General features: G+C 37.7%; 3 protein-coding genes, 1 non-coding gene and 1 pseudogene across 7 annotated transcripts; 2 read left to right on the forward strand and 3 right to left on the reverse strand.

Annotated features, from left to right (window-relative positions):
- Positions 1-8,611: 8,611 nt before the first annotated feature.
- Positions 8,612-10,351, forward strand: LOC113312463 (V-type proton ATPase subunit G1-like). Of its 2 annotated transcripts, none has more exons than XM_026561213.1 (4): positions 8,612-8,750; positions 9,146-9,245; positions 9,545-9,645; positions 9,902-10,351. In XM_026561213.1, exons 2-4 carry the CDS (start codon positions 9,161-9,163, stop codon positions 10,043-10,045), a joined length of 330 nt encoding a protein of 109 aa, XP_026416998.1. In that variant the 5' UTR covers positions 8,612-8,750; positions 9,146-9,160; the 3' UTR covers positions 10,046-10,351. The 2 variants fall into 2 exon arrangements, with proteins under 2 accessions (XP_026416998.1, XP_026416999.1); XM_026561214.1 differs by having other exon boundaries at positions 8,639-8,750; positions 9,155-9,245.
- Positions 10,352-10,468: 117 nt separating this feature from the next.
- LOC113312461 lies at positions 10,469-13,984 on the reverse strand (annotated as a pseudogene).
- A 68-nt stretch (positions 13,985-14,052) lies between these two features.
- TRNAR-CCU lies at positions 14,053-14,125 on the forward strand. The gene has a single exon. It is a non-coding gene; the product is annotated as a tRNA-Arg (tRNA).
- A 2,460-nt stretch (positions 14,126-16,585) lies between these two features.
- LOC113310371 (yrdC domain-containing protein, mitochondrial-like) lies at positions 16,586-19,957 on the reverse strand. Of its 3 annotated transcripts, XM_026559024.1 has the most exons (6): positions 19,668-19,957; positions 18,845-18,989; positions 18,471-18,711; positions 17,978-18,153; positions 17,484-17,775; positions 16,586-16,903 (listed from the first exon to the last, which is right to left on the reverse strand). In XM_026559024.1, the coding sequence occupies exons 2-6, from the start codon at positions 18,918-18,920 to the stop codon at positions 16,843-16,845; spliced, it is 846 nt and encodes a 281-aa protein (XP_026414809.1). In that variant the 5' UTR covers positions 18,921-18,989; positions 19,668-19,957; the 3' UTR covers positions 16,586-16,842. The 3 variants fall into 3 exon arrangements, with proteins under 3 accessions (XP_026414809.1, XP_026414808.1, XP_026414810.1); XM_026559023.1 differs by lacking the exon at positions 19,668-19,957 and having other exon boundaries at positions 18,845-19,306; XM_026559025.1 differs by lacking the exon at positions 19,668-19,957 and having other exon boundaries at positions 18,829-18,892.
- A 147-nt stretch (positions 19,958-20,104) lies between these two features.
- On the reverse strand, positions 20,105-23,891 carry LOC113310370. Its single transcript, XM_026559022.1, has 8 exons — positions 23,337-23,891; positions 21,984-22,478; positions 21,727-21,901; positions 21,230-21,530; positions 21,004-21,076; positions 20,837-20,927; positions 20,614-20,693; positions 20,105-20,502 (listed from the first exon to the last, which is right to left on the reverse strand). Exons 1-8 carry the CDS (start codon positions 23,433-23,435, stop codon positions 20,272-20,274), a joined length of 1,545 nt encoding a protein of 514 aa, XP_026414807.1. The 5' UTR covers positions 23,436-23,891; the 3' UTR covers positions 20,105-20,271.
- Positions 23,892-24,794: the final 903 nt, after the last annotated feature.

Raw genomic sequence — 24,794 nt, forward strand, 5'->3', positions numbered from 1 at the left:
TAACACCTAAAGGAACATTTTCCGCGCCGCTGGTGTTGGAAGGTAGCGTGTTAATGCCACTGGAAAGAGCGTTAGTACCGGGGATGATTTCAGCGCTAGTGTTCTCAGGGTTTATTGTTGATCCGGACCTGAGTTCTACCATCATAAGATCGGGTAGAAGATGAAATCGGGAATTGGAAATTGATATTGTAACCGAGTGATTAATCTCCCACTGTGGTCGCCAATTGTTTGTGGGTGAAAACGGTTTCTGCTATTTTCGGTAATTTTGTGTGTGTGGGTGAGAAACGAGTCTAAACCCTAAACAATGTACTGCACGGGAGTACTTTTGATTCGAGAGATCAATTTGTACAATCCTGGCATAAACCAAGAAATGGTCGTTCCAGGCTTGCATCGGTCACAAAGTGAAGGAGAATGGCTAGTCTTAGGGAGGGAAGCGAAGAAAGTGTTGAGACCAGAATAGTTGATTCTAGAAGTGTGGGTGTTTTGTGACTTGTATCAGAAAGTTGAATTGGCTAGCTGAATGAAAGTCATCAGATGATTTCTGGATGTGGTATTGTTCATCTGACCAAAACTTGTTTTTTGGTGGGAAATAGGTGAGACCTATTTATACAAGTCGCAACAAAACGTACCCTGGTCTCATGGGAAGTGGAAACGATTGAGTGGTGGAAGAAGGGAGTAACGGGTAACGCCTGGAATTTATGTTTCCATAATGAAGGATACGTTTACACCATTACTTCTTGCCATTACTAACCGCCCCGCTTTATGACACTTTCTGTAACGGGCGTATTGCACGCCGCACGCTGTAAACCGCCAGACCAATACCCTAATGAGTATCCCCCAGTTTGTGACATGTTTTGATGTCTCGAGTGTTTTCGTGGAAAATATGTAGTACTTTGCTACGTGTGGCAACTTCAAAAATGAGAGGCTTACCGTAGGTAAAAAAGCATATGTGATGCTAGGCTCGTTTTGGCTAGTCGCATAAACTTGTCACGAGCTGAACGGCTCGGTGGAGAATTTTGATGGCTGAGATTACGTCTCATGAGGAAGAGTGGCCATTAATTATGGCTGCATCTTGTTGTATAACGAAGTGGCGCCATTGGCATAGTAGCGCCTGGTGGAGCCATGGCATAACGGCATGCTAGTGGTCGTGGCATGGCGGCATGCCAGTGGCCGTGGCATAACGACATGCTAGTAGTTGTGGCATAGCGACATGCTAGTAGCTTTGGCATGGTGGAATGCCAGTGTCCGTGGCATAGCGACATGCTAGTAGCTGTGGCATGGTGGCATGCCAGTGGTCTTGGCATAGCGACATGCTAGTAGCCGTGTCATGGTGGCATGCCAGTGGCCGTGGCATAGTGGCATGCCAGTGGCCGTGGCATGGCGGCATGCCAGTGGCCGTGGAATGGTGGCATGCTAGTATCTGTGGCATGGCGGCATGCCAGTTGCCGTGACATAGCGACATGCTAGTAGTCGTGGCATGGTGGCATGCCAGTAGTTGTGGCATGGTGGTATGCCAGTGGCCGTGGCGTTGTAGCATGGGGTGAGTGGCCATGTTTGGCACGTTTGGCACGTGCATCTGGCATGTGTGCCTAGTATGTGCGTTTGGCATGCTTCTTGGCATGTTTTTGCGTTTTTTGGGAAACCAATTGGCTTTGCGGCCATCTGGCGCGGTTTCCTTCTTTTCAACACTGTGGCAAGTTTAAAACGACCTGATTGGTCGATGGGAAGTGGGGCCGGCAAGCTAAGGCATGGCCACACTTCCAGTTCGTTGTGGCGGATTTAATCGCCTAGTTTGGCTAAGCATAGTTTTTCGACCAATGGGGTCTAGTGTACTGCGCGGGGCGCGAAACCCTGATTTTGCAAATTAGTCGGGTTTATGAGTTTTTTATGAGTTTTCACAATAATTGGCTGGACTTTGTATGCTGCCACAAAAATCCTTATCTACAGAATGCAGTGTGCTTTCCGTCTGAGCATTTCGTGCGATGGCCTTAACTTTGGTACTTGGAGGTAAATGTTACTCCGCTGCGAGTGAACACAAATCTGTCATGCCATACCGATATTAAGGGTTCTGCTGGGGAACATAGCACAGGAAAGTACTTATTGAGTCTTGTATTGGCGAGGTGCCGAAATTTACAGAGTGTTTGGGATGGTTGCTGCATTCGCAGTCTGGATAAATTTCATGTAAATATATTGAATGGCTCAATAAATACGCTGGTGGAGAAGTTAGCACTCACGACACTGTTTCCTTGCAAAGTGACGTCACATCAGATGCAAGGTTTTACGATTTTAACCCTAAGCTAAAAACCACCATCAACACCTATTTTTATTGTTTTTCATGAAACCGTGAAAATATGGAGAAACCATGAGTTTTGCTCAAACAAGGAAAGTTGCTAGAATGAATGAGTTTTCATGAGTTCATGAAAATAATAAAATAAGAAAAAATAATGGAAGAGGCGTGGGGACCGGCCACTGCTAGGACATGGTCGGCCGTCCGGTGGGCCCGGTCCCTGGGCGCCTATTTATTATTTTAATATTATTATTTTCTCTCTCCTATTTTGTGTAGGATTCCTCGTTTGTCCATATTTTCGAATGCTCGTTCGTACATTTGGGTGCTTGCTCGTGCATCATTTTTGAGTACACTTGCACCATTTTCTTGGGGCTTACTCAGTGATGATCCAGATGCCCGGTTGTTGAGTATTTTTTACTAATTTATGAAATTCAGTGGAGAATGATTCATGAAACTGAGTAATAAAGGTAAGTGATTATTTATTATCAATCCATAGGATCAACCGTGGATTCGACCATGGATTCGGAATAATAAAATGAGCATTACCATCCCATGGGATCGTAGATTCGACCATAGAATCAGAGTAATAAAATTATCCATTACCATTCCATGAGATCTGCCGTGGATTCGATCATGAAATCGGAGTAATGAGATAAAATAATTATCTATTACCATTCCATGGGATCGGACGTGGATTCGACCATGGAATCGGAGTAATGAGATAAAATAGATTATTTTCTAAGAATTTAGTGGTGAATGTCACGGTAGAATTAATCTATTGTAGAATCGAGATATGAGATAGTGAAGCGTCATACTCGTTCTGAAAGGTGTATAGTCAGGGAACAACGTGCAGCGTCATTAACGTCCTGAAGGCATTTTGCCCCCTCAACAATCATGTATGGAGAGACGCTTGAATCTATACACGGTCTCTCTACATAGTCAGGGAACAACGAGTGTCGCCGACGTCCTGAAGGCGTTCTGCCCTCTCAACAAACAATTATGTATGGAGGACCGCCCAATCGTTTTCTACGTAGAGGCAGTTACCTCTATGTAGTCAGGGAACAGCGAGTGTCACCAACGTCCTGAAGGAGTTCTTCCCTCTCAACAAACAATTATGTATGGAGGACTGCCCAATCGTTCTTCTACATAGAGGGGAACGATGAAATGCGCAGCATCGAACGCTCAGCAAGTGGGAGGCGTTTCGAGAATCATATTGATCGTGGATCTGAGAGGTATTCGATCAGAGATCGTGCAAACGGTTCACGGATCATAAAATATGAATCGTCACATGCGTTCCTGAAGCCGGGTCTGAAACATGCAGTATCATGATTTTACGATTCTGACCCTTGTCTAAAATCCACCATTAACAAATAAATCTATGTAAAAATGTCATCGTATTCCAAGTTTGTACAACTTTAATTCGACCAAGAACACACTAAAAGGAATTTCTAATGATTCGGTAAATTGAAATTTGAAATATGAGAAAGACTAATGTTTCTGATTGTTGTGTTCAAAATTTTCAGTTCCAAGTGATCCAGACCATTGACTTAGGCTTTCAACCACAATCTCCATATGCTCAAATATGATTGTTCAAGTTTTGAAATTATGCTAGTTTTTTCGCTTTTCACACAACCTTTCACAAAATTATTAACTCCATGATACAATAAATCCATGTAAAAATGTCATTGTATTCCAAGTTTGAACGACTTTAATTCGACCAAGAACACACTAAAATGAATTTCTAATGATTCAGTAAATTGAAATTTGAAATAAGAGAAAGACTAATGTTTCTCATTGTTGTGTTCAAAATTTTCAGTTCCAAGTGATCCACACCATTGACTTAGGCTTTCAACCACAATTTCCGGAAGCTCACATATGATTGTTCAAGTTTTGAAATTTATGTTAGTTTTTATTTGATCTAGCAGCATTGTGGCCGAACATGTGTTCATTTATGACGTCACCAAAGTAAGTGATAACCATGGTTAACTTCCAACATTTTTAATTGTTTTTCAGTATCCATTTCTTTCTACTCTATCTTCTTTGTTCATACGTTTTCTAGTTTTTCACTTAAACTTTATTGATAATTACATCTTGATAAATTCAAGGATTTGGAAAGGATTTTTGAAGATGAGAATTTGGTTGTGTTTCATATATGCCAATGTTCTCCATGCTTTCTACAGAGAGGAACAAAGGCCCATTCAGCTCATTATGAGCACTAATAATTAAGTTGTCAATATTGATTATACGTTGGATTTTTAATCTAAAAAATTATCATTTATGGAGATCCCATGCAACATTTAACATAAATAGTACACAATTTATCTTTAACAATCAAAACTACTATATTTATCATGTTTGCATCAAAACATGAATAAGTTATCGCCGTTTACCACCAATAAGATATATATCACCAAATGTGATTTTCTGGGGAAGTATCTGTAAGGATATTTATAAAACAAATAAGAACAGTGAGAAAAATTAAAAAAAAATAGTATATACATATTTGTTTCTTTATTAATTTTGCTGATGAAATAAAATAAAATAAATGTCTCTCTTTCACATACTCAAGCAATGACATTTTTCAAAGTAAATTTTTTTTTCACGTGTTTCATATGAAGAAATAGTGAAAGAGGTCTAGTAAAGCAAATTTACGGCACCATTAAAAGTATTTTCTCTTAATAACTAACTTTCAATTCTCCTTCAACAATGAGACAGATAAAAGAAGAAAAGGATAAATGAAATACGAGGATTTTGTTGCCTTCCAGTTGAAAAATAGGATTATCAGATAACACTTGGAAATTAACCATGGTTCTTATCTCCAGTTTGATGACATCATAAACAAACACATGTTTGATCACGGTGTTGCTACTGCTAGAGAATATTTTTTTTCCTCGACCGCCTCACGGCCCTCCCAATGCAACATTGACATTCTAACTCCAATGCAACATTGACATTTCCGACATATGAGTCAACTATCATTTACCAGAGCAACTGCTCCTTAACTAAATTTGACCGTAGTGACTACCAAATAGTCCTAATATTAATATAAATGAGTGTGTTTGGTCCTGTTGACTTGGTCAAATGTCTAGTTGGTCCTTTTTTATATTTCTATTAGCCTTTTGTCCAAAAATTATTGTTTGGTCTTAGGGTGGACATTGCTCACTAAATTCAATGCCTATAATACCTTTTTGATTTATATATGTAGTGATTTAATAGCATAGAAGAAATCATTTTCAGATCTACTTTCTCTCTCCTTACTGGTTTTCTTCTCTGCTACTGCAATTTACAGCTGAATGGTGCAGATTTTATTTTCTCTACGGTTACGAAGATGACGAAAATTGATTTACAGATTACAAAGATTGATTTTAAGAGAATACGAAGATTGATTCGAAGATTGATTTGATTACAGAGATTACAAAGGTTGATTTGAAGATTGATTTAACTTTCTCTGCTGTTGTCAAAAAAGATGAAGATTGATAAAGATTTATTGACAGAAAGAAGATTTGAAGATATGTATGAAGATTGATTTGAAGATTATAGAGATTGAGTTGATTTTTTGGTGAGTTTCACTAATCTCTGTAAATCATCTTTATGTTCTTCGGTTTTTCTATAGATTTGTGTTAATTTCATGGCTTATCTTCGATTTTTTTTGTCCGATATGATTTTGTTCTTCGTCTAATGAACATCAAGTTTCTGGATTTTTGTTGTGTGTTCTTTCTAAAGAATGAATTCTGTTTTTTGTTCATAACAATGAAGTTTTGTTGTGTGTTAATTTTAAAGAATGAACTTTGTTTTTTGTTTCATAAAAATAAAATTTTGTTGTGTGTTCATTTTAAAGAATGGATTATGTTCTAGGTTTGAATAACTTGTTTTTGATTAGGTGTTCATTTGAAAGAATGAACTCTGCTTTTTTGTTTTGTTGTGTGTTCATTTTAATTTAAAGAATAGAATATGTACTAGATTTAAATTACTTTGTATTTGATTAGATGATCATTTGAAAGAATGAACACTATTTTTTGTCTTAATAATGAGAGTTTTGTTGTGTGTTCACCTGAAAGAATGAACTTTGTTCTAATTTGAATTAGTTTCTTTTTAATTAGGTGTTTATTTGAAAGAATGAACTTTGTTTTTTGTCGTAATAATGAACTTTATTTAGGTTTCGTTGTATGTTCATATTAAAGAATGAACTATGTTTTTTCAAATTTTGATTGAGTTTGTTTTTGATTAGGTGTCAATTTGGAAGAATGAACTCTGTTTTTTTGTTCATAAAAATGAAATTTTTTTGTTGTGTTCATTTTTAAGAATGAACACTTGTGCAGATTTGTTGATATCACATTTCAATTCTTTATGTGAACCTTCATTTATATTATTGTTTAAATAAAAAGTTGTTGCGCAATTATGTATTAAAGTTAAGATTGCATTGAATACAATAAAGTTTAACAATGATGAAATTAAGAGTTTCATCAAACAAAATGAACTCAGATCTACAAAAAGCGTTACCAACACTTGATATTTTTACCAAAAAGAATAAATTCCTACAAGAAAATAAGTGGGAAGTTCAGAATTCATAAGAGAAGATGAACTCAAATAATTACACGAATAGAACAGTTACGAAAAATAATGCGAAAATAGTATGGAAAAGTATTTTGGTCCATTTGGTATTTTCAAGTAATTATGGACAAGAATACGCGCTTTGTTAGTGGACCAAGCTGACGTGATCCCATCTAAAAATGAACCAAACGATAATTTCCCCAATTTAACCCAATACATTTTTCATTTTTTTCTCACTTAACTAGGAAGAAAAGAAAAGAAAAAAAAAATGCAAAAAAAATAATAATAAACCAAACGAACCAAACGATAATTTCCCCAATTTGACATTTGCTACCGTGCAGGTGTTCCTGCCAGGAAAGAGGTCGATTTGGGTCTCCTCTCCAATGATGGCTTGGACTTAAGACCAGCAGACATCCTAGCTTATAATTGGATTGATGAGCGTGATATGGGTAATCGATGTGACCGGTGTCTCTCCCTTCATGGGTGATGGATTACGTGCTTTTACCCCAGGTCAAGCTCTCGCCAATGCTATTGATCGTAAATGCGTTAAATATCTTGAGAAATACACATAGCATGGGCTTGGCTTTGGAGTCCTTGCCTTCACTACCTTAGGTGAGCTCAGCGATGACACTATCAAATTCCTAAAGACACTTCGTAATTATATGGCTAGTCATGATGTAAATATCAAAGTGGTAAATTTTCTTTTCTATAGGTTAGGCGTTGTCATTCAAAAAAAAAGAAAAAAAATCAAAATTAATTAATTTTCTAAACAAAATACTCTAATAGGCTTACGCGTGTAAATAGTATTTAAATTGAATTTAATGTTATGTATGTTGTTCCTGTGTAAGAAGGGTTGTAGTATAGAAAGGGCAAAAGTTAATGTGATTTGCACCAAAGTACTTTGTTTGTTGTTTCAGGGCAAGCTTCTCTGGCAGGGAAAAAAGGAAAATCAAAGCTTCCACATCAAAGCTCTTACTTATTTTCTGAAGTTCGAGGCAAACAAAGTTTCAATGATAATATCTGCATCGGTTCTAACTACACCCAATGGCTCCAGATCTAGGAATTTCCTTGTTTGTGGTGTTTGTAAATTTTCTTTGTATTTTTTTTTAGATTTAGTATGTATGGTGAAGATGTCAGTATTTGATGTTTTAGATTTAGGAATGAAAACAGAGACAGCTTCAACCAGTTCAAGATCATGTTCAAGTTCATCCATTACCACAACTGCTACCACGTTTCCAATGCCGAGTCAGCCCAATTCGTTCCGATACAGACATTTAAAGACCGATTCAGATCACCACCGTTACTTGAGATACATTGGTTACTGTTTGAGACACATTGGTTACTGTTTGAGACATTGTTACTACTAGTTGGGTCATTGTTACCTTGATTGCATTAGGCAATCTAAACTTAAAAAACTCCGGTTTATGTCATTTGCATGTTCTGATGAACATTGGGTTGGAGCCTAATGCTTTGATACATATTGGTTTTGTTTTCAAAATCAATTTGGCCCGAAATGTTTGTTCCTCTCCTCTGCGAGAGAGAAGAAGGTCCTCTGAAACTGTTCTTAGGTCTGATATGATAGAATTGATAGGCGAGAATCGGTGGAAATACTCCAACTTGAATGACTTTTATATGATCTTGAAATATCTTTGTAAGGTTTTCGATTACCTAAATCGGCATTATCAATATATGTTCTGGGGCTTGCCTCTTTTTCGGAAAAAAAAAAAAAAGGCTTACGCGTGTAAACGTAGCCAAATCACCGAGGCAAAAGAGGGCATATTAGTAAATTCAGACCAATATTAACCTCTAGTCACTCTCCAGCGATATATTGGCGCTCTCTGAATTCCAGCACATCACAATAGTCGCGATCGTCTCTCTCAGTTGAATCTCTAGATCAATTCCGTTTCATCAGGTTCTTCTCTCTCCCCAAAAATCTTTACAAATCCATAATGTTGATATTTGCATTCTAAATTTTCATTCAGTTGCTATTAGATTCATAAATAACTTCTCCACTGATCCAATCTTAAAGTACTAGTACATAGATCTCTGAAAATTATCTTTACTGAAAATTCTTTGATCTGTGACTTTTCATTATATTGTTTTGGAAATTGAATGGAAAATTTCACAAGCTTTGATTGAATCTAGATTATGATTGTATCCATTTAGAAATTTATGATTAATGATTTTATGTCGATCTTATTGCATCTAATAATGATCTAATTAGGCATTAAGATAAGAATCTGTTAGATTACCTTGTCTGGGTTATGTTGATCTGATTTTCTAGGGATTCTTTTATATATGTTTTAGCATTTGCAGTACAAAATGGAATCTGGCAAACAAGGTGGAATTCAGCTCTTGTTAGCTGCGGAACAAGAAGCCCAGAGCATTGTCAATGCTTCAAAGAATGGTATTAATTTTCTTATGCTTTTCAGTCTGGATCATGTGTAGTTTCAATTGTAATCTGCAATTGTTGTAATTTACTTATTCAGATTTGGATATCTTTTCGTGACCCTAATAATTGCAATAATTGAACCCACATGTGCCTTCCCTTACCTTTTTGTATGTCAGTGATTTACAGTTGATTTGTAACTTACTGTCTATTTGGAACCATAAGAAAGATCTTAGGCTACAGTTGATTTTTATTTATTAATTTGTATGTGCCCATATGCATTTGTAGTTATACTGAATCTAAATCTCCTTGTCCAGACAAAATGACTAGGATGAAACAGGCAAAATTAGAGGCCGAGAAGGATATCAGTGATTTCCGAGCACAAGTGGAAGCTGACTTTCAGAGAAAAGTCGCCGAGGTAAACAAAACGCAATATGAGTTCAACTGTTTGAATTCAACTTGATATGAGTTATCATCAGTTCTGTTTGTCTGTTGCACATCTCATGACTGAAGTCATTAGCTAATCTCTTGATGAAAGAAGTATCTTTTAATGTTTGGGAAAAAATTCTGGCTTTTACCAATGTTTCTATGTCCTGAAGATGGGATTGTATGTTCTATGTGTAATGTTGGCTTTATGTTTTATGTTTTTGCTTAATGCTTATATTTTCCAACAGACGAGTGGAGACTCGGGTGCTAATGTGAATCGACTTGAAGTAGAGACCGAGGAAAAGATCAATACCCTTACGTCAGAGTCCTCCCGAATCTCTACTGAAGTTGTGCAAATGCTCATGAGACATGTGATGAGCGTGAAGACCTAGAGTTATGTTTCTCCGTTTCTTGTTGTGGCTCTTTTGGCTTAGCATCCATATGCAGATTGTTCCTTTTTTCCCTTTCCGTTCGCAGTTAAGCCTGTAACTCCTTGAGGTGAACGTGGTATATTGGCTTCCCCATTTGAATTGCGTCAATATTTCTTTTGAAATTTGTCAATTTGGTAAATGATGACGTGAGAAAATAAATATGTTCTTTACTTCTTATGAATTTCAGAATTGATATTTGTACTTGGTGAAATGCTTTATTGTAAACAACTACTTTAAGAATAACATTGACAACTTATGTGCACCCAATCCATGATTGAATTTGAAACCTTAATTAAGAGTTAAATTAAAAGGTTTGTATGTTACTTACTGTTCTGTTCTGGAGCCGGTTGATGTGGCCTAAAACTATCAGCAATGTCATCTGATTATGAAACTCCTTGTGAACCTTCAAAACTGCTGCTGGTATATTAACATCAAGTAGGCAGCTATGTTATAGTCTCTCTCTATCTAAAACGCTCATAACTTCTTGTCCGCGTTTCTTTCCTTGAACTGTGTAGCTATACCGGTTTCATTCTTGATCACCAGATGAACTCTTTCACAAAATCACCCACAAGGCAATGGGTTCAGTAATTCAGTAATTTTACCAGTAGTCCCCACATGAACACTTTCCATCATTAAAATGATGAAACCTACTTGAATCCCGCAACACAATTTGCCGACCAACAATCTTAGGTATGTACTGAAATGCAGAGTGGCAGTCACCACAGACTCGAAGATTTTTCATAATTCTTATCGGCAATCCTGAAGTTTTAAGGAGAACAAAAGCTACTGGGCAAATTTTGGTTTAGAATCTCTTCCTTAGTTTCTCGCTGTGGTGGTTTAGAATCTCTTCCTTGGTTTCTGTTTCAAGATCATACAGGGCAAATTTTGTCTGAGGTAAGTAACCAGCATCCTTCATTTCCCTGGTTAGATCCCTTAGCTTTGCATAGATTTCATCTATGTTTGGATGAGATTTATCTCCTGCTACAAAAACATGAACACCATCTTTCATGGTAACCCAACTACTACCGGCTTCCTTTCTCACTGTTGCCCTCTTCATCATGGACCGGGCCCTTGCTACATCTTCCCACCTGCCTCCAGAAGCATGCAAGTTACAGAGAAGCACATAGTTTACAGCATTTTGAGGCTCTAACTCCAGAAGTTTTTGTGCAGCCTTTGTTCCTAAATCTGTTCTTCGGCCGCTTGCCCTGCAGCAAGCTCCTAGAACAGTCCTCCATACAAGAGCATTTGGCTTCACTGGCATTGCCTTAACGAAGTCCTCCACCATATCAAGCTTGCCATCCCGTCCAAGGAGATCCACCATGCATGAAAAATGTTCCATTCCAGGAACCAAACCGTACTCGTTTTTCATAGATTCAAAATGTTTGAATCCTTGCTCAACAAGGCCTGCATGGCTACAAGCCGATAAGATACCGACAATGGTGACATGATCAGGCTTGTGACCAAGCCGGCGCATCTCCATAAACAGCTCTAGTGCTTTATCACCAACCCCATTCCGTGCATAACCTGATATCATTGAATTCCAAGAGAACTTATTTTTCAGAGGCAGCAAATGGAAGACCCTCAGAGCATAATCAACTCTTCCACTTTTAGCGTACATGTCGACAAGTGCACTTCCCACTACAACATCAGATGCCACAAAATCCTTCATTCCACGAGCATGAATTTCCATCCCCCGCCCTAATGCTGCAACAGAGGCACATGCACTGAGAACTGTGGCAGAGGTGAAACAATCAAAACTCTGACCCTTCTGCATCATAAGCGAGACTAAATCCATGGCTTTGGAGATATGACCATTCTGGATATATCCAGAAATCATAGAGTTCCATGATACTTCATCCCTCCTTTCAGACATTTTAGTAAAGATCTTTTCGCAATCATCCATTCTTCCGCACTTCCCATAGCAAGATATAAGTGCATTCTCAACAACATCGTCATCTGAAACACAACATTTTAGCACTAGGGAGTGAACCTGCTGGTTCAATTCCAGAACTGCGATCGATGAAACGGCTGCGAGAAGATTTATGAATGTTACTCTATTAAGATCCCATCCATCACGCATAATACATAAGAAACACTCAACTGCTTCTACATGCGACTCTGAATCAGCTAATGCCCCAATCATAGAATTCCATGAAATCTTATCCAATTTCGGCGTTAAAGCAAAAAGCTTTTGGCATTCAACTAGATACCTAGAATCTGCGTACAGTGCAAGGAGTGCATTCGAAACAGAAACATCTAAGTCAAGACCCAGTTTGATCCCTTCACAATGAAGTTGTGCTCCCAGTTGAATACACCTCAAGCTTGCACATGAACTTAGAGTGCTGATTAGTGCAAACTTTGATGGCAAAAACCCAGTTCTCATTCTACAGAAACTTTTCATTGCCTCCTCAAAGCGTCCATTTTGATCAAGTCCAGTTATTATGGAGTTCCACGAGACCTCATCTTTGACCTCCATGAGCTTAAAAACTTTGCAAGCATCATCAATGAAACCACACTTTGCATACATGTTAACCAGTCCATTTGGAATTGCAACCTTCGAATTAATAAGACCATTTCTGAGCACGTATCCATGAACCTCTCCACCCTTTCTCCTTCCTTCAACCGACAACACAAACTCAGCGCATGCACTTAAAAGAACCACGAAGGAATCAGAATTTCTGCCGACCAAATCCCTCAGCTCCCTAAAAACGTCTGAAGCATCCTCTCCTCTTTTATGTTTCACCAACCCAACCATCAATCCGTTCACGGATACAGCATTTCTCTCTCTCATTTGTTCAAAAATCTTCTTAGCATCATCCAGTAATGCATACCTTGTAAACCCACTTACCAAAGCACTACCAACATACAAATCACTGAAGAATCCAGATTTAAGGATCCGACTGAATATTTGCTCGAGCAGGGATAGACCAAAACCACTGACAGATGAATAAGTAGCGGTTATCAAACTTCCAAATGTGTACTCACTTGGTTGAAAAAATTTGAACCCATAATCCTCCCTTTGCATTGCCACAAAAAGCTCAAAAGCTGACAAAACATCTCCTGTTCGTGAATAAACTGAAATAATAGAATTGCAAGATATAGAATTTTTCATCGGTATCTCATCAAAGACACGGCGAGCGCATACCATAGAGTCCAAACTACAAGACCCATACATCGTCATCAGTACATTACAAACTACAACATCCAGTGAGTTCCGAGTTTTCATAATAAAACCATGAACTTGCATTCCAAATTTAAGTCCATCTGGTCCAGAATATTGGCAAGCACGAAGAACAGCACCAAATCCATAATGAGAAGGCATTATTCCGGAGCAAAGCATAGAACGGAATAGAAAACATGCCCGATTAGACATTTTCTGTTTGTTATATCCAGACATCATGCAATTCCAAGTAACTTCATTTCTATCAGGCATTTCATCGAACACTTTCTGGGCAGTTACCATATCATTACTTTTGGCATAAATGTTAGTAAGTGTATTAGATAAAACAACATCACTACAGTATCCATTCTTGATGATAAGTAATTTAAGTTTCTCAGCGTCTTTCGAGTTTGTAGAACCCTCATATCGACTAATGAGATTCTCGTATGTCTCAGAATTTGTGTAAGAGTTATGGATTTCATTGTGTGCTTGTTCAAATGAGGGGTTTCGGATTTGAAAATTAGAAGACGGAGGGGTTTCGAAATACTGGTTACAGTTCGTATTACTGAATGGTGAGATAATTGCATCAGTTAAGCTGCTAAAACAGGGGATTTTGATATGGTGAGATAAACCGTAAGCAGAGGTTCGACATTTGGGGATCATAGTAAGGTAGAAATATTTTTTTTATTTGTTTTTTTCATTCTTTTCCCGCTTGTTTTCAAAGGAGTGTTTCCAGAAATATTTTTTACTTGTCGGAGTCTACCTAGAGATTATTGGTATGGAAGTTACTTTTAACAAGCACCAACAAGCGCCTGTAGCTCAGTGGATAGAGCGTCTGTTTCCTAAGCAGAAAGTCGTAGGTTCGACCCCTACCTGGCGCGTTCTGATACAGACACAAAAATATCTTTATGTTTTCTTAAAGTGTGTTTGTTTTCTCCTGACTCAATATGTTTGTTTTTTGAATCAGTAGTATTTTATTACCTGACTCAAACGCGTCCAAGTCAGGGGTTAGGTCTGACTCAAAATAAAAAACAAACGTCTGACTTCTGACTGAGACCGAGCCAGGGGGCGAGTCAGATCCAGATCCCGAGTTAGCAAAAAACAAACAAACTCCTAGTACTTGGGGGTTAAACTGTGCCATTATATCTATAGCATAGAAATATAGAATGGATGAAGTCAAATAGATCAACAACCTAAAGTCAACAATCAACAAATTCTGCAAGATCTCAGGGCAGATGGTGAATCTAAATAAATCAAGCCTTCACTTCAACAAACATCTAAGTGATCAAAAAAGAAGACAAATTTGTGAAATTTTAGATATGAAAGTGATGCCTTTGGAGGAGAAATATCTTGGAATCAACCTCTTCATAGGAAGACAAAGAACCAAACGTTTCAGTCATATCCAAGACAAAATGCAACAAATAATGCTTTTATTGCAAGTTGGGATAACTAATCAAGCTGGAAGGAGCACACAAATTCAGTCAGTGACTAACTCCGTGGATCAATATCAGATGAGCTGCTTCTTACTTCCCCAACAAAATATTAAGAATCTTGAAGATATACAAAGAAGATACTGGTGGAACAAAAAACAAGGAAGTAGAGGTTATTTCAAATCTTGGGAAGGTGTTAACATTCCAAAGATGGGGAGGTTTGGGTTTCAAAAATCTTAGAGTTTTTAATGAAGCCATGATTACTAAGTTGACATGGAGGTTAGTCCAAGAAAAAGATAAAAAATGGACTGAGATTTTGAAGGCTAAACATTTTCCTAAGGAGAACATTCTTCAAGATGAAATTTCTAACAATGGCAATAAAATATGGAGGAGCATACGCACTGGAATCAGTTGGATCAAGAAATTTCATATATGGAAAATTGGTAATGGGAAGACTGTTCATGTATTCAGGGACAACTTGATTGAGGGATACACTGCTCAACAAATACAACAAAACTTCTCTCCTTATGAAGAATATCCATATAACATGAAATTGGTGGAGCTAATGGATCAACACACCAAAAGATGGGATTTAAATAAGCCTCAAAAGTACTTCACACAATATCAGATAGAGAAGATCCTCAACATTAGGCCTTCAACTCAGCATGAAGATAAAATTCTCTGGTCCCTAACAAGAAGTGGTCATTTTACTGTGAATTCTACTTATAAAGCTATCCTCTGCCAGCAAAACCCTAATCTAGTCAGCAAGGAAGAAGAAGCCAAATTCTGGCTCAGTATATGGCACATGCAGATTCCTCATAAATGTCAACTTTTCCTATGGAAGGTAGCCCATGACATTCTTTCAGTTAATGAAATATGTGCAAGGTATAATCAACATATGGAGCCTTTCTGTCAAAGATGCAGTAATGAAACTGAATCTATTACCCACCTCCTGATCCAATGCAACTATGCAAGAAGTGTGTGGAATAATGTTTCTTCTGAGATTTATCAAGAGCTAAGAAATGTCACTGATGTTAGGCAGTGGATAAAAAGTTGGTGCAACCCAGAAAACAACATCTCTTTCGATAAGAAACCCATTATAAATCTGATAGTGATTACCATGTGGTTTATCTGGAAATCAAGAAGTGAATTAATCTTCAATAATTCCACCTCCTCCAGCTCAAGCATGAAACACAGAGTTACTTCTTTCTGCTATGAAAACAAGATTCAAACAAGCTACAGTGGTAACCAGGATCAGACTACCAACAACAACATAGGAAGAAATGGAACAACACTCATCTCAATAGACATTGGACTCCTCCTCCAAGGGGAAAACTTAAAATTAATATTGATGCTTCAGTTTTGCCTAATAATTATTATGCTGGTATTGCTCTAATTGTTAGAGATTTTACAGGGAAGCTGGTGGAGGCCTGAACTCTGGTAGAAAGAACCAGAGATGTTGCTGAAGCTGAAGCAGTGGCCGTTCTAAAAGCTCTTCAGTGGATCCTCCAGTTGCAGCTTCAAAATGTCATCGTGGAAGGAGACAACAAAGAAGTCATGAAGCGTATCAATGGCCATATCATCACCACCGAATGGGAAGACAGTAATCTTATTAGGGAGTGTCAGCACTTAGTTAAATGTTTAGGTAATGTTCAGGTTTGTTTTAGAAGTAGGAAATGTAACCAAGTAGCAGATTCTCTTGCTAAGTATGCTAGGATTAATAATTGTGCTATGAAATGGAGTTCAGATCTCCCTGTGCCTGACATGTCTAGGTTAGAATTTAAAAAAGAGTATTGTAATGCTTAACTTGGTTTTGCTCCGTGCTTAATGAAAATTCAGTGTGTTTTTCTTTCAAAAAAAAAAAAGAAGATCAAGACATTATAATATAAAAAATACAGAATGGATGAAACAAAAGGGCAGACCACTTCTAATAAACAGACTGTTAAATGTTACATGCATCTTAAACATTTTTTGTGGTTACACCACCCTTCCACTAATTTCTTATACACTCTACCTTAGGTAGAAGAAAGTACAAGCTATCACTTGATGCAATTTGGTATCTTCAAGGGGCTAAATCTGACTACTCAACGAAATAATATTACACCGGTAGTCTAAAAAGACGAAGTTACTTGAAAACTTTGACAATCACTCGTTGTGGAGCTTTTGCATCATTGTTTGTCCTCTTGTAAGGAGTGACTGTGAAGGATTGCTACTGTCTCTTCCATGGCACTGCAGTTGTAAAGATAGCAACATCAGTAACTACTACTCAAACAACAGATAGTGGTTCTCACCATGGAATTGAAATTTGACGTGCATAGTGTTAGGAAGCACTACTTGTATTATGCTTGTTCAGCTGTCTTAATATTGTCAAACAAGAGGTGACCATATCATTTTGCTTCCGTACACTCTTAATATGATTAACCAGAGCTTACAGGAAATGTCGCCACATGGGACTGACATGATTGGGCTTACAAGATATGACTCTGGCTTACTCTACCAATGTCTAGTATTCCAAGACTAGCTATGATCAGACGCATAAGCCGGAACATGTATATTTTGCAGCGGTCATCAGTGAACCCAATATAAAGCAAAAAGAAGGAAAGTCAAACCAAAGACTAGAAATCTGAATTCTGGGTTTAACACTTCAACTCAAGTCTATTCTTTCAAGGTGGGATTCAGGTCTGAGCCACCTCCCACTTAAGGTCTTGAACTCCTTTAAGCAGTGCAATATCGATAAGGAACAAAAATTATTAATAAACTACTCTATAGAAGCAAATTTGTAAATAGAAGCACTTCGGTTTTACTTTACCTTCCAGGTCTTAGGATTTTGTACTTTCCTAGCTTTGTGACGTCAACCACGGTCGATCCAGCACGTCCTGAAGGAAGCAAACCGCCATCATAGACATACTCACAGTGCTCCCAAAGGTTCTCAAAATCTTTGATGCATACACTGCTTGGTTGTCCACTTAAGTTTGCGCTGGTAAGGGCAAGTGCACTTCCAGAACCACGTGCAATCACCCGAATAAATTCTGAATCTGGCACACGAACTCCTATACTGTCCAATCCTGGGTTCAGGGATTTCTCTAGTATACTAGACTCACCTGAAATGAACAAATAAAAGATATATGTATTAAAGACCAAAAATGTTATAAATCTATTTCCATCTTTGTACCAAAAATACAAGAGCTACATAAAGCTCATACATTCATTATTCCCTACGTGCACACCTCGAGAATTACTACGCTTGTCTACATTATGTATGGCAAGTGTACAGCAGATAAATAATATATTTGTGAATCAAACCTCGTGTTAGCACAACAGTGACAGGTCCAGGAAGAAGACTATCAAGCAAATCATTAGGCAAATGATCTGTAACGGCAAACCTCTCAATGTCCTTAACATCCCCAACACAAATAGCTAAAGGACTTGTTTGTTTACGCCCTTTAATCTCATAAATCCTATGAACTGCTTCTGCTGAACTGCAATGTAGTAATTGATTAAAAACTACGCCATGAGTAAGTACCTTCGACTACAGCAAAATACAAATTTCACATGAACACAGGGGTAAGTACCTAAGTAGTATTCCTCAACAGCACAATGCAGACACAAAATAGAGGGGTTGAGCTACATGTGCAGATATAATAACGTGTGTAGAACTTTAAGGGTTTTCTTTTCACATGAAGCTCAGAGGTTTAAGCGTATTAGGGTTGAATGCACTACGTTTTTTAAGTAAATCACGAACAGAATTTGATGGAAACTACTTGAAACAAGAGGAATTAGGTTTCAAAAGAATTACCAGGCATCACAAGCGAATCCATAAAGAGTATCAGTAGGCACAGCAATAACTTTCCCTTGTTTGATAGCTTGAATAGCTTCATCAACATAGCCTTCTGTTGCAGGAAGAACTGCTCTTGTTATTCTATTATCCAAACCTAAACCACATCTTTTCAAATCCGAAGCCTCCATTGCTGTTGAAAGACCCAACACCAAACCCCTAATGCGATGCCGAGAATTAAGAAATCTCAACTTGGGTAGTTCTGAACAAAATAGGTTTTAATGCTCAGAAACAAAATAACGACTAAATACAAGATAATAAATAAAAAGAAATAAAGTAAGCTTTGAATATGTATGTGGAGAGAGACAGGGAGACTAACGAGTTCTAAAGAGCACCTCTGTTAGAAGATGGGTGTGAGAATCGAGCACCCAAAACTGGTAATTTTTCAGCAATTTTGGCGGGGAAATTCATCTGAGGAAGACCAAGTTGAGGAACTGAAAATCTGTCTCCCGCGTTTTTACCTCTATAAGCAGCAGGAGCCTGGATTAAACGCAGACAAGTGAATCCTGTCAGTTCAGATCCTGGATAAAGGGCCTTCAGATGTCGGCCTACTTGAATTGTCTCTACGTTGACCGGGGCAACACCGGGGCGGGCTACTTAGTCAAGGGGTTGCAAGAAAGGAAATGAAGTTGACCGAGTCAAGGTGAAGCTGTTCTCGAGAAAGAGGTGTTAATTTGCAACATTACAATAGATTTTCTTTGTGACAATCTAACAAACACGCAATATGCCTGCGTCAGTTTCACCAACACTTTGAAAAATGGTTTCAGTGATACAAAGTAGGAAGTGAGGAATAGAAACAAGTGCAATCAATTACCGATCAAAAAAAAAAAAGAAACAAGTGCCAATCAAGTAAATTACTAGTAAAAATAAATTAATTTGCTATGAGGGAGAGAGTTAAAGAGTGTTAGACTCTTCCTTAAAAACATTAACATCCTATACCAAGAGATACAACAGTTCCTTGAAAATCTTCATTTATCAAATGCAATCACGTAGCACAATACCCTCAGAACGAGACTACACTAATATTACGGTGCACCCAAGAGTAAGGGTAAGTTTTTTTTCGTTGAGAAAGATAAGGGCGAGTTAATGTTCTAGTTTTTTATCCAAATAGATAAGCTCGTCTCAAGTCGTAGACAAGGATAAAAATCACAAACTCACCCCAGCCCTTTAAAACGTGATGAGCATGTTTTCCGGCTTATACCATGTCCTTTCAGTCTTACCCCGGTAAATTACCCAAATAAGTTCATGAATCATAACAGATATTCCAAAAACAAAGTAAATGCATTTTTCCTTTCATAAATTATATCTTCAAACCCAAATAAACATTTTTCATGGAAATATTATTCTTATTCTTTCTTCCCAGCTATAATTTTTTTACTGAAGACAAGTAGAAACCAAAGTATCGACTGGATGAGGTCTCCAGAGCTGGGTACATCATCATCAGTAGTTCAGTAGGTGGATTGGGTCTGCCAAATGTAAATGCTTCTTCAATTTTGTTGGCTTGTAATATTTTGTTCCAGTCTTATAAATTATCTTTGAAAGTTGCATTTGACTCTTATAGCAACTAGAAAGGACTTCCTTGTACAGAAGGACAATGCTACTTTAACTGTCTATCATATATAAAGACGGGCGAACTGCAATGTTGTATACACTTGAACTTACAACAGCCCATGTTAACTACTTGCTAAATATACTACCCCAACTAATATTTTTAATACTTTTGCAAGAAATATGAGCGACCTAGCGATGTGAGCATTGTGTTTCATACAAGTCTTCCAGAAGAGTTTTGCTGCTGTGCTTGAGAACCCGGGGTTTGATTTGCGTGGGATAATTGACTTTGTTGTGATGTTTCTTGTGAACCTAGTTGATTATCCAATTGAGCATGCCTTCTCCTCCATCTAAAGAACTCAGTGAGAAGAGCATTCCCACTCATTGCAATTCCAAAGCCAGCAAACGATGAAAGTAAGATAGCCAGAACAACCTGAACATGAAGCTGTTGAACAATAGAAAGCAATTAAGTGCATAATGTTTGGGGTCTATTCAGAGTCAATTATTGGCTGGATCTATATAGGCAAGTTACGGATGCTAAGAGGAAATAACATACCAGTGTATAGAATAGATGAGCAAATAGAACTACCAGTGTGAACTGGATTGATGCATACATCCAGACAAATGCTCTAGTCACTGAGTGCACCAATCATAAAACAAGTCGCCATCAACATCGAAAAACTTAAGATAAAGTGGAACTAAGATTTGATCAATGCACTATCTGGAGGTCGCATACGTGCCAGTTAAAAAACATAGCTGAAACAATTTCACCCACTTACCCATGGTTGATGCTGTCATTGACGCAAGAAGACCCAGAATGCAGGAAAATGGCAACGTTATCTCAATTGCACCAGTATGCATTTTTTGAACCTGTCAAATATAGATATTGCTCTGAATGGTTATTGTTATATGTCAAAAACCTCAAGTTAAACCTTGGCAGTCTTACCAGAAGCTGCTCGAGAAAACAAAAATAGGCAAGCATGCTAAGAATAACCAGAACAGGCACATCCTGCCAAAGCCTGAGAAGAAACGTTGAAGGTTTAAACTTTAGGCAATGCTACCAAAATCTAACAATTCAGTTTTAGTGTTTCAATTATGTTGTAAAGTGTAAACTTGACAAAATAAACTTCTTGGTGGGCTAGTTTGCAGGGGTCTCAATAATGTTTGCTTGCCTGTACTGCTGAACTGGTGTTTGAGATCCAAGTCCTCGTATGTTATGGGTCGGATTGTTCTCAATTCGCAGAAGGGTGACAGGAAGATTTTGAACTTCTTCATTACATACATCGCAGTTCTTGTTGCCCTTGATACTGAACCATTTTACAGCACATTCTTGGTGGGCCAGTGCAAGTTCACCTTTGCAGCTGCATTCTAGCTTAAGGGTGTTACCCCCTTCAGCAAGTTCGACCAAACAAATTCTACAAACAGCTTCTTTTTCAGGAATATCCTCACCGGCAACCTCGGCGTTGTGAACCTCTGAACCACAAGACTAAGATAAGAAATATGCCGGTTATCACAATCTCTGAGTATAGAAGAAAAAAATATTGAACATAGCTTTGAAAGGTTGATGTTGCAGATGGTAGAAATATTAACTGCATTCACAAAGCTACATGAATATGTTTAGTACTCTGATCTCTTGAGAAAAAAGAGCTCAAGATGAGAAAGAATATACCTGCATCTACCGTTAGAGCACTATTCGTTGCAGTGATACTCCTTTCCATCACTTTGGGACTTGATGTTATTACACGAAATATATTACCTAAAGATTTAGTTCGTCTTATTCCTAAACCTTTAATGTTCATGGAGACTGAAAGTGAACGAGATATGTGCTGTTCGATCTCTTTTCCCTGCATGCATTTTGAACTTGCTCGTTATAACTATTGAGGAGTAACATAGGTTACATCAATACAATGATGGTGGAAAGCTTACATTTGCGTTTGATGAATCAATTGTGTTTCTGCCATGTAAAGATTCCGGGTTTGAGTGCATAATCGGGAGGACAGGAAGGGATGATGTTCTGTTCATCCTGGACGTAAATAGCTTTGTGAATGAGAATGACTTGGGAGCAGAACACCTTTCCTCGAACCCAGGTGTTGAAGCTCCTACAGCTATGATGGCAGCTCTCTCTAGCTCTGAAGTGGAACTCAGATATTTGAAGCTTAATCGAGGGAGGAGGCTTCTCTTGGATGATACACCTTTAGAAGAAGATGGGACTGATGACCCATCCATTCTGGTAGAGGCAGGACTGATTGGTGGGCGCGAACATACTCCTGTAGCAATGGGACTTGTTGGGGACATGTCAATTATATAAATTTCTGGAGAATGGTTATCCAAAATTTTCAAAGGTGTTTCTGAAAAATGAATTGGTCTACTCCACTGTTGATTATGCTGCATTTCTTCAGAAAGCCCGGTCAACTCTTCAACCTACATAAGGAAAAAGGAATAAAGAAATGTGATAAGAAAAGTATATTGTTTAACTACTTCAATGGACTCTACTAAATGTCATTGAGATGCCTCATGACACAACATACTCTATGAACTTCTACGACCCTTAATAGTATTTCTGATGCCTAAATAAAGAGCAAACAGAAAAGATGCACAACAGAACACAACTACTGCCAAGAAATAGTTAGACGTGAAAACATGACGCTCAACACCGGTTAATACTAAATGAATCTATGATTAGGATTTCGGATTCTCGGTAGGTAACTAACTCGCATTACCGATTACCCTACAATCTAGCCTTAATGAATCCAATAAATCAAGAAACATAGGGTTGAATTACAGTTGAAGCTCCAAATAATTCACCACTGACTAGTGAATACCCCTCTTGGCTCGTTTTCCATATGGGCCCTAAATCATTCCCCCCCTTAATACAAAGTGCAGTAGCATTTCTCAAAAGTATCCTAATAACAAAACACAAACAAAAGATACTTCCAACAAAAATTGTTTCTTCCAATTACTTTAACTACAAAGCAGACCCACGCGTAATTCATTAACTATCTATATGAATACAAAAGCAAATGCAGAGGTACAGAAACCCAACAAAAAGTGTACAGAATTTCCAAGTACAACCCAAGAACAAGATTCATATAGTTTTCATAATCAATAACCACCACAAATAAGAAATACCCACAAAACCAATTTCAAGGAAATATTCAAGAATATGAAAACTCCAAACAGACAGTGTGTTGGAACATAGATACAACAATTCAAAGAACCAAAAGAAAGATGGGGCACAATTTTAAGGCTGGATATATTAGAAGAATAAAAGAAAAATACTTTGTGATTTTGAAGCACAGGTACTGTTCCATTGCATGCACTATGGATACATGCAATCCGGTCATCTTCTTCAGAAACAGTCCCCTCTCCACCTCCCATTTATTAACTGATATCAGAAACTCAAAAACTTCACAAATAAAAACTCAAAGGATGGACCAAAAGAGCTCAACTAACCAGAATCAGAAAATTCTGCAACAAAAAAGAACCCGAACTCTGAATACTAAATAAGAATCTAGAGACAGAAAAAAAAAGGAGAAGAAGAATAACAATAAGTGTGACAAGTGATGGTAGCTGTGGAGGATGAAGAAGTGAGAATTAGAAGATCTTTAAAATAGATTTGTTGGTCAAGTTAAAAGGGAAAAAGTTGAAGGAGAAGTAAAGTGTTGGCCAAAATTAAGGAGCCTCGTTCGTATTGTGAATCCATTTCTCACGTCTCTCTCCCTTAAGAGATATTCCCACTGAATTCAGTTGAGTTCTGTAATTAGGCTACACGTAATGTACATTTCTCATACCAAACATGTTAGATGTCTCCTGAATTTTGAGCTCTAATTTTGTCTCGTCTATATCTTGAATATGTAAATATACCCACCCCTAAGGTGTTTTATAGGTGAGAAAGGGTGGGGTGTACCAAATAATCATTTTCATTAGCCATATAAACACCATAAGCTTTTTCTTCTTTTTAGATTAGGTGAGTTTCTGAGATTCTTTCTTTTATCCCCCACTTTGATAGTTTGATGAATGACGATCTTTTTTTAAAGATTCGTTGGAACGTTGTTTTGGGTCTTCATTGATTACTAGGGGTAACTCTGGATTTTCTACCGTGAACGCAGTTTTGTACTGTAGTTTTTTATGTTGTCAAAAGAAGTCAAAATTCAGTAATGGAACACCAAGAAAACAATCCATCGAAAAGAGAAAAAAAAAAGTTCTGGAATTCAAAAATGACTGATGAATTGCTGGAACATGAGCTACCAAGGAGTATATGTATACACCATAATGATTTATGGTGATCAAGATTATCCATTATCAAATAGAATTACTCTCTCAGCTAACCTTTTCTGCAAAAGAAAAACGAACCTTTCAGAAATGTCCAAGGTATTGGACACGAAACCTGGAGTTCGTTATAGCAATGACAATGAGCCTGTGATGAGAGGGTCCTCAGACTTGGGACTTGCAAAAATATCATTTATAACAATATTTTGATATAACTTGTGTATAATCAAGGTAGGTGACGCTGATTTTGGACCAGATAGTAACCATCATTTATTAATCAGCTTTCCGCATAAGTGAAAGGGTAGATCTCATTTTAGTGGGCAAGCTAAGGTGGCATTTCCATTTTTAAAACAAGATTTGGCCATCTGTGGGTATCTAGAAGTGAATTCCACCTCATTATCAAATTATCAATCATTAAGTTATTGTCTTCTGTAAAACGTGATTTCCCAATCTTATTTTCACCGTTCC

Source organism: Papaver somniferum, chromosome 9 (assembly GCF_003573695.1).
Source record: "Papaver somniferum cultivar HN1 chromosome 9, ASM357369v1, whole genome shotgun sequence".
NCBI lineage: Eukaryota > Viridiplantae > Streptophyta > Magnoliopsida > Ranunculales > Papaveraceae > Papaver > Papaver somniferum.

What these genes read in the sequence shown, in the direction of transcription:
- LOC113312463 (XM_026561213.1), top strand. Translation starts at nt 9,161, where the DNA reads ATGGAATCTGGCAAACAAGGTGGAATTCAGCTCTTGTTAGCTGCGGAA. An exon ending in TGTCAATGCTTCAAAGAATG is followed by an intron (nt 9,246 to 9,544) that starts GTATTAATTTTC and finishes CTCCTTGTCCAG; the next exon opens with ACAAAATGACTAGGATGAAA. An exon ending in TTCAGAGAAAAGTCGCCGAG is followed by an intron (nt 9,646 to 9,901) that starts GTAAACAAAACG and finishes ATTTTCCAACAG; the next exon opens with ACGAGTGGAGACTCGGGTGC.
- LOC113310371 (XM_026559024.1), bottom strand. Translation starts at nt 18,920, where the DNA reads ATGAATTTCCCCGCCAAAATTGCTGAAAAATTACCAGTTTTGGGTGCT. An exon ending in ACACCCATCTTCTAACAGAG is followed by an intron (nt 18,712 to 18,844) that starts GTGCTCTTTAGA and finishes TATTTTGTTCAG; the next exon opens with AACTACCCAAGTTGAGATTT. An exon ending in CACTGTTGTGCTAACACGAG is followed by an intron (nt 17,776 to 17,977) that starts GTTTGATTCACA and finishes TGTTCATTTCAG; the next exon opens with GTGAGTCTAGTATACTAGAG.
- LOC113310370 (XM_026559022.1), bottom strand. Translation starts at nt 23,435, where the DNA reads ATGGGAGGTGGAGAGGGGACTGTTTCTGAAGAAGATGACCGGATTGCA. An exon ending in CTGTGCTTCAAAATCACAAA is followed by an intron (nt 22,479 to 23,336) that starts GTATTTTTCTTT and finishes TTCCTTATGTAG; the next exon opens with GTTGAAGAGTTGACCGGGCT. An exon ending in GTTTTCTCGAGCAGCTTCTG is followed by an intron (nt 20,928 to 21,003) that starts GTAAGACTGCCA and finishes TATATTTGACAG; the next exon opens with GTTCAAAAAATGCATACTGG.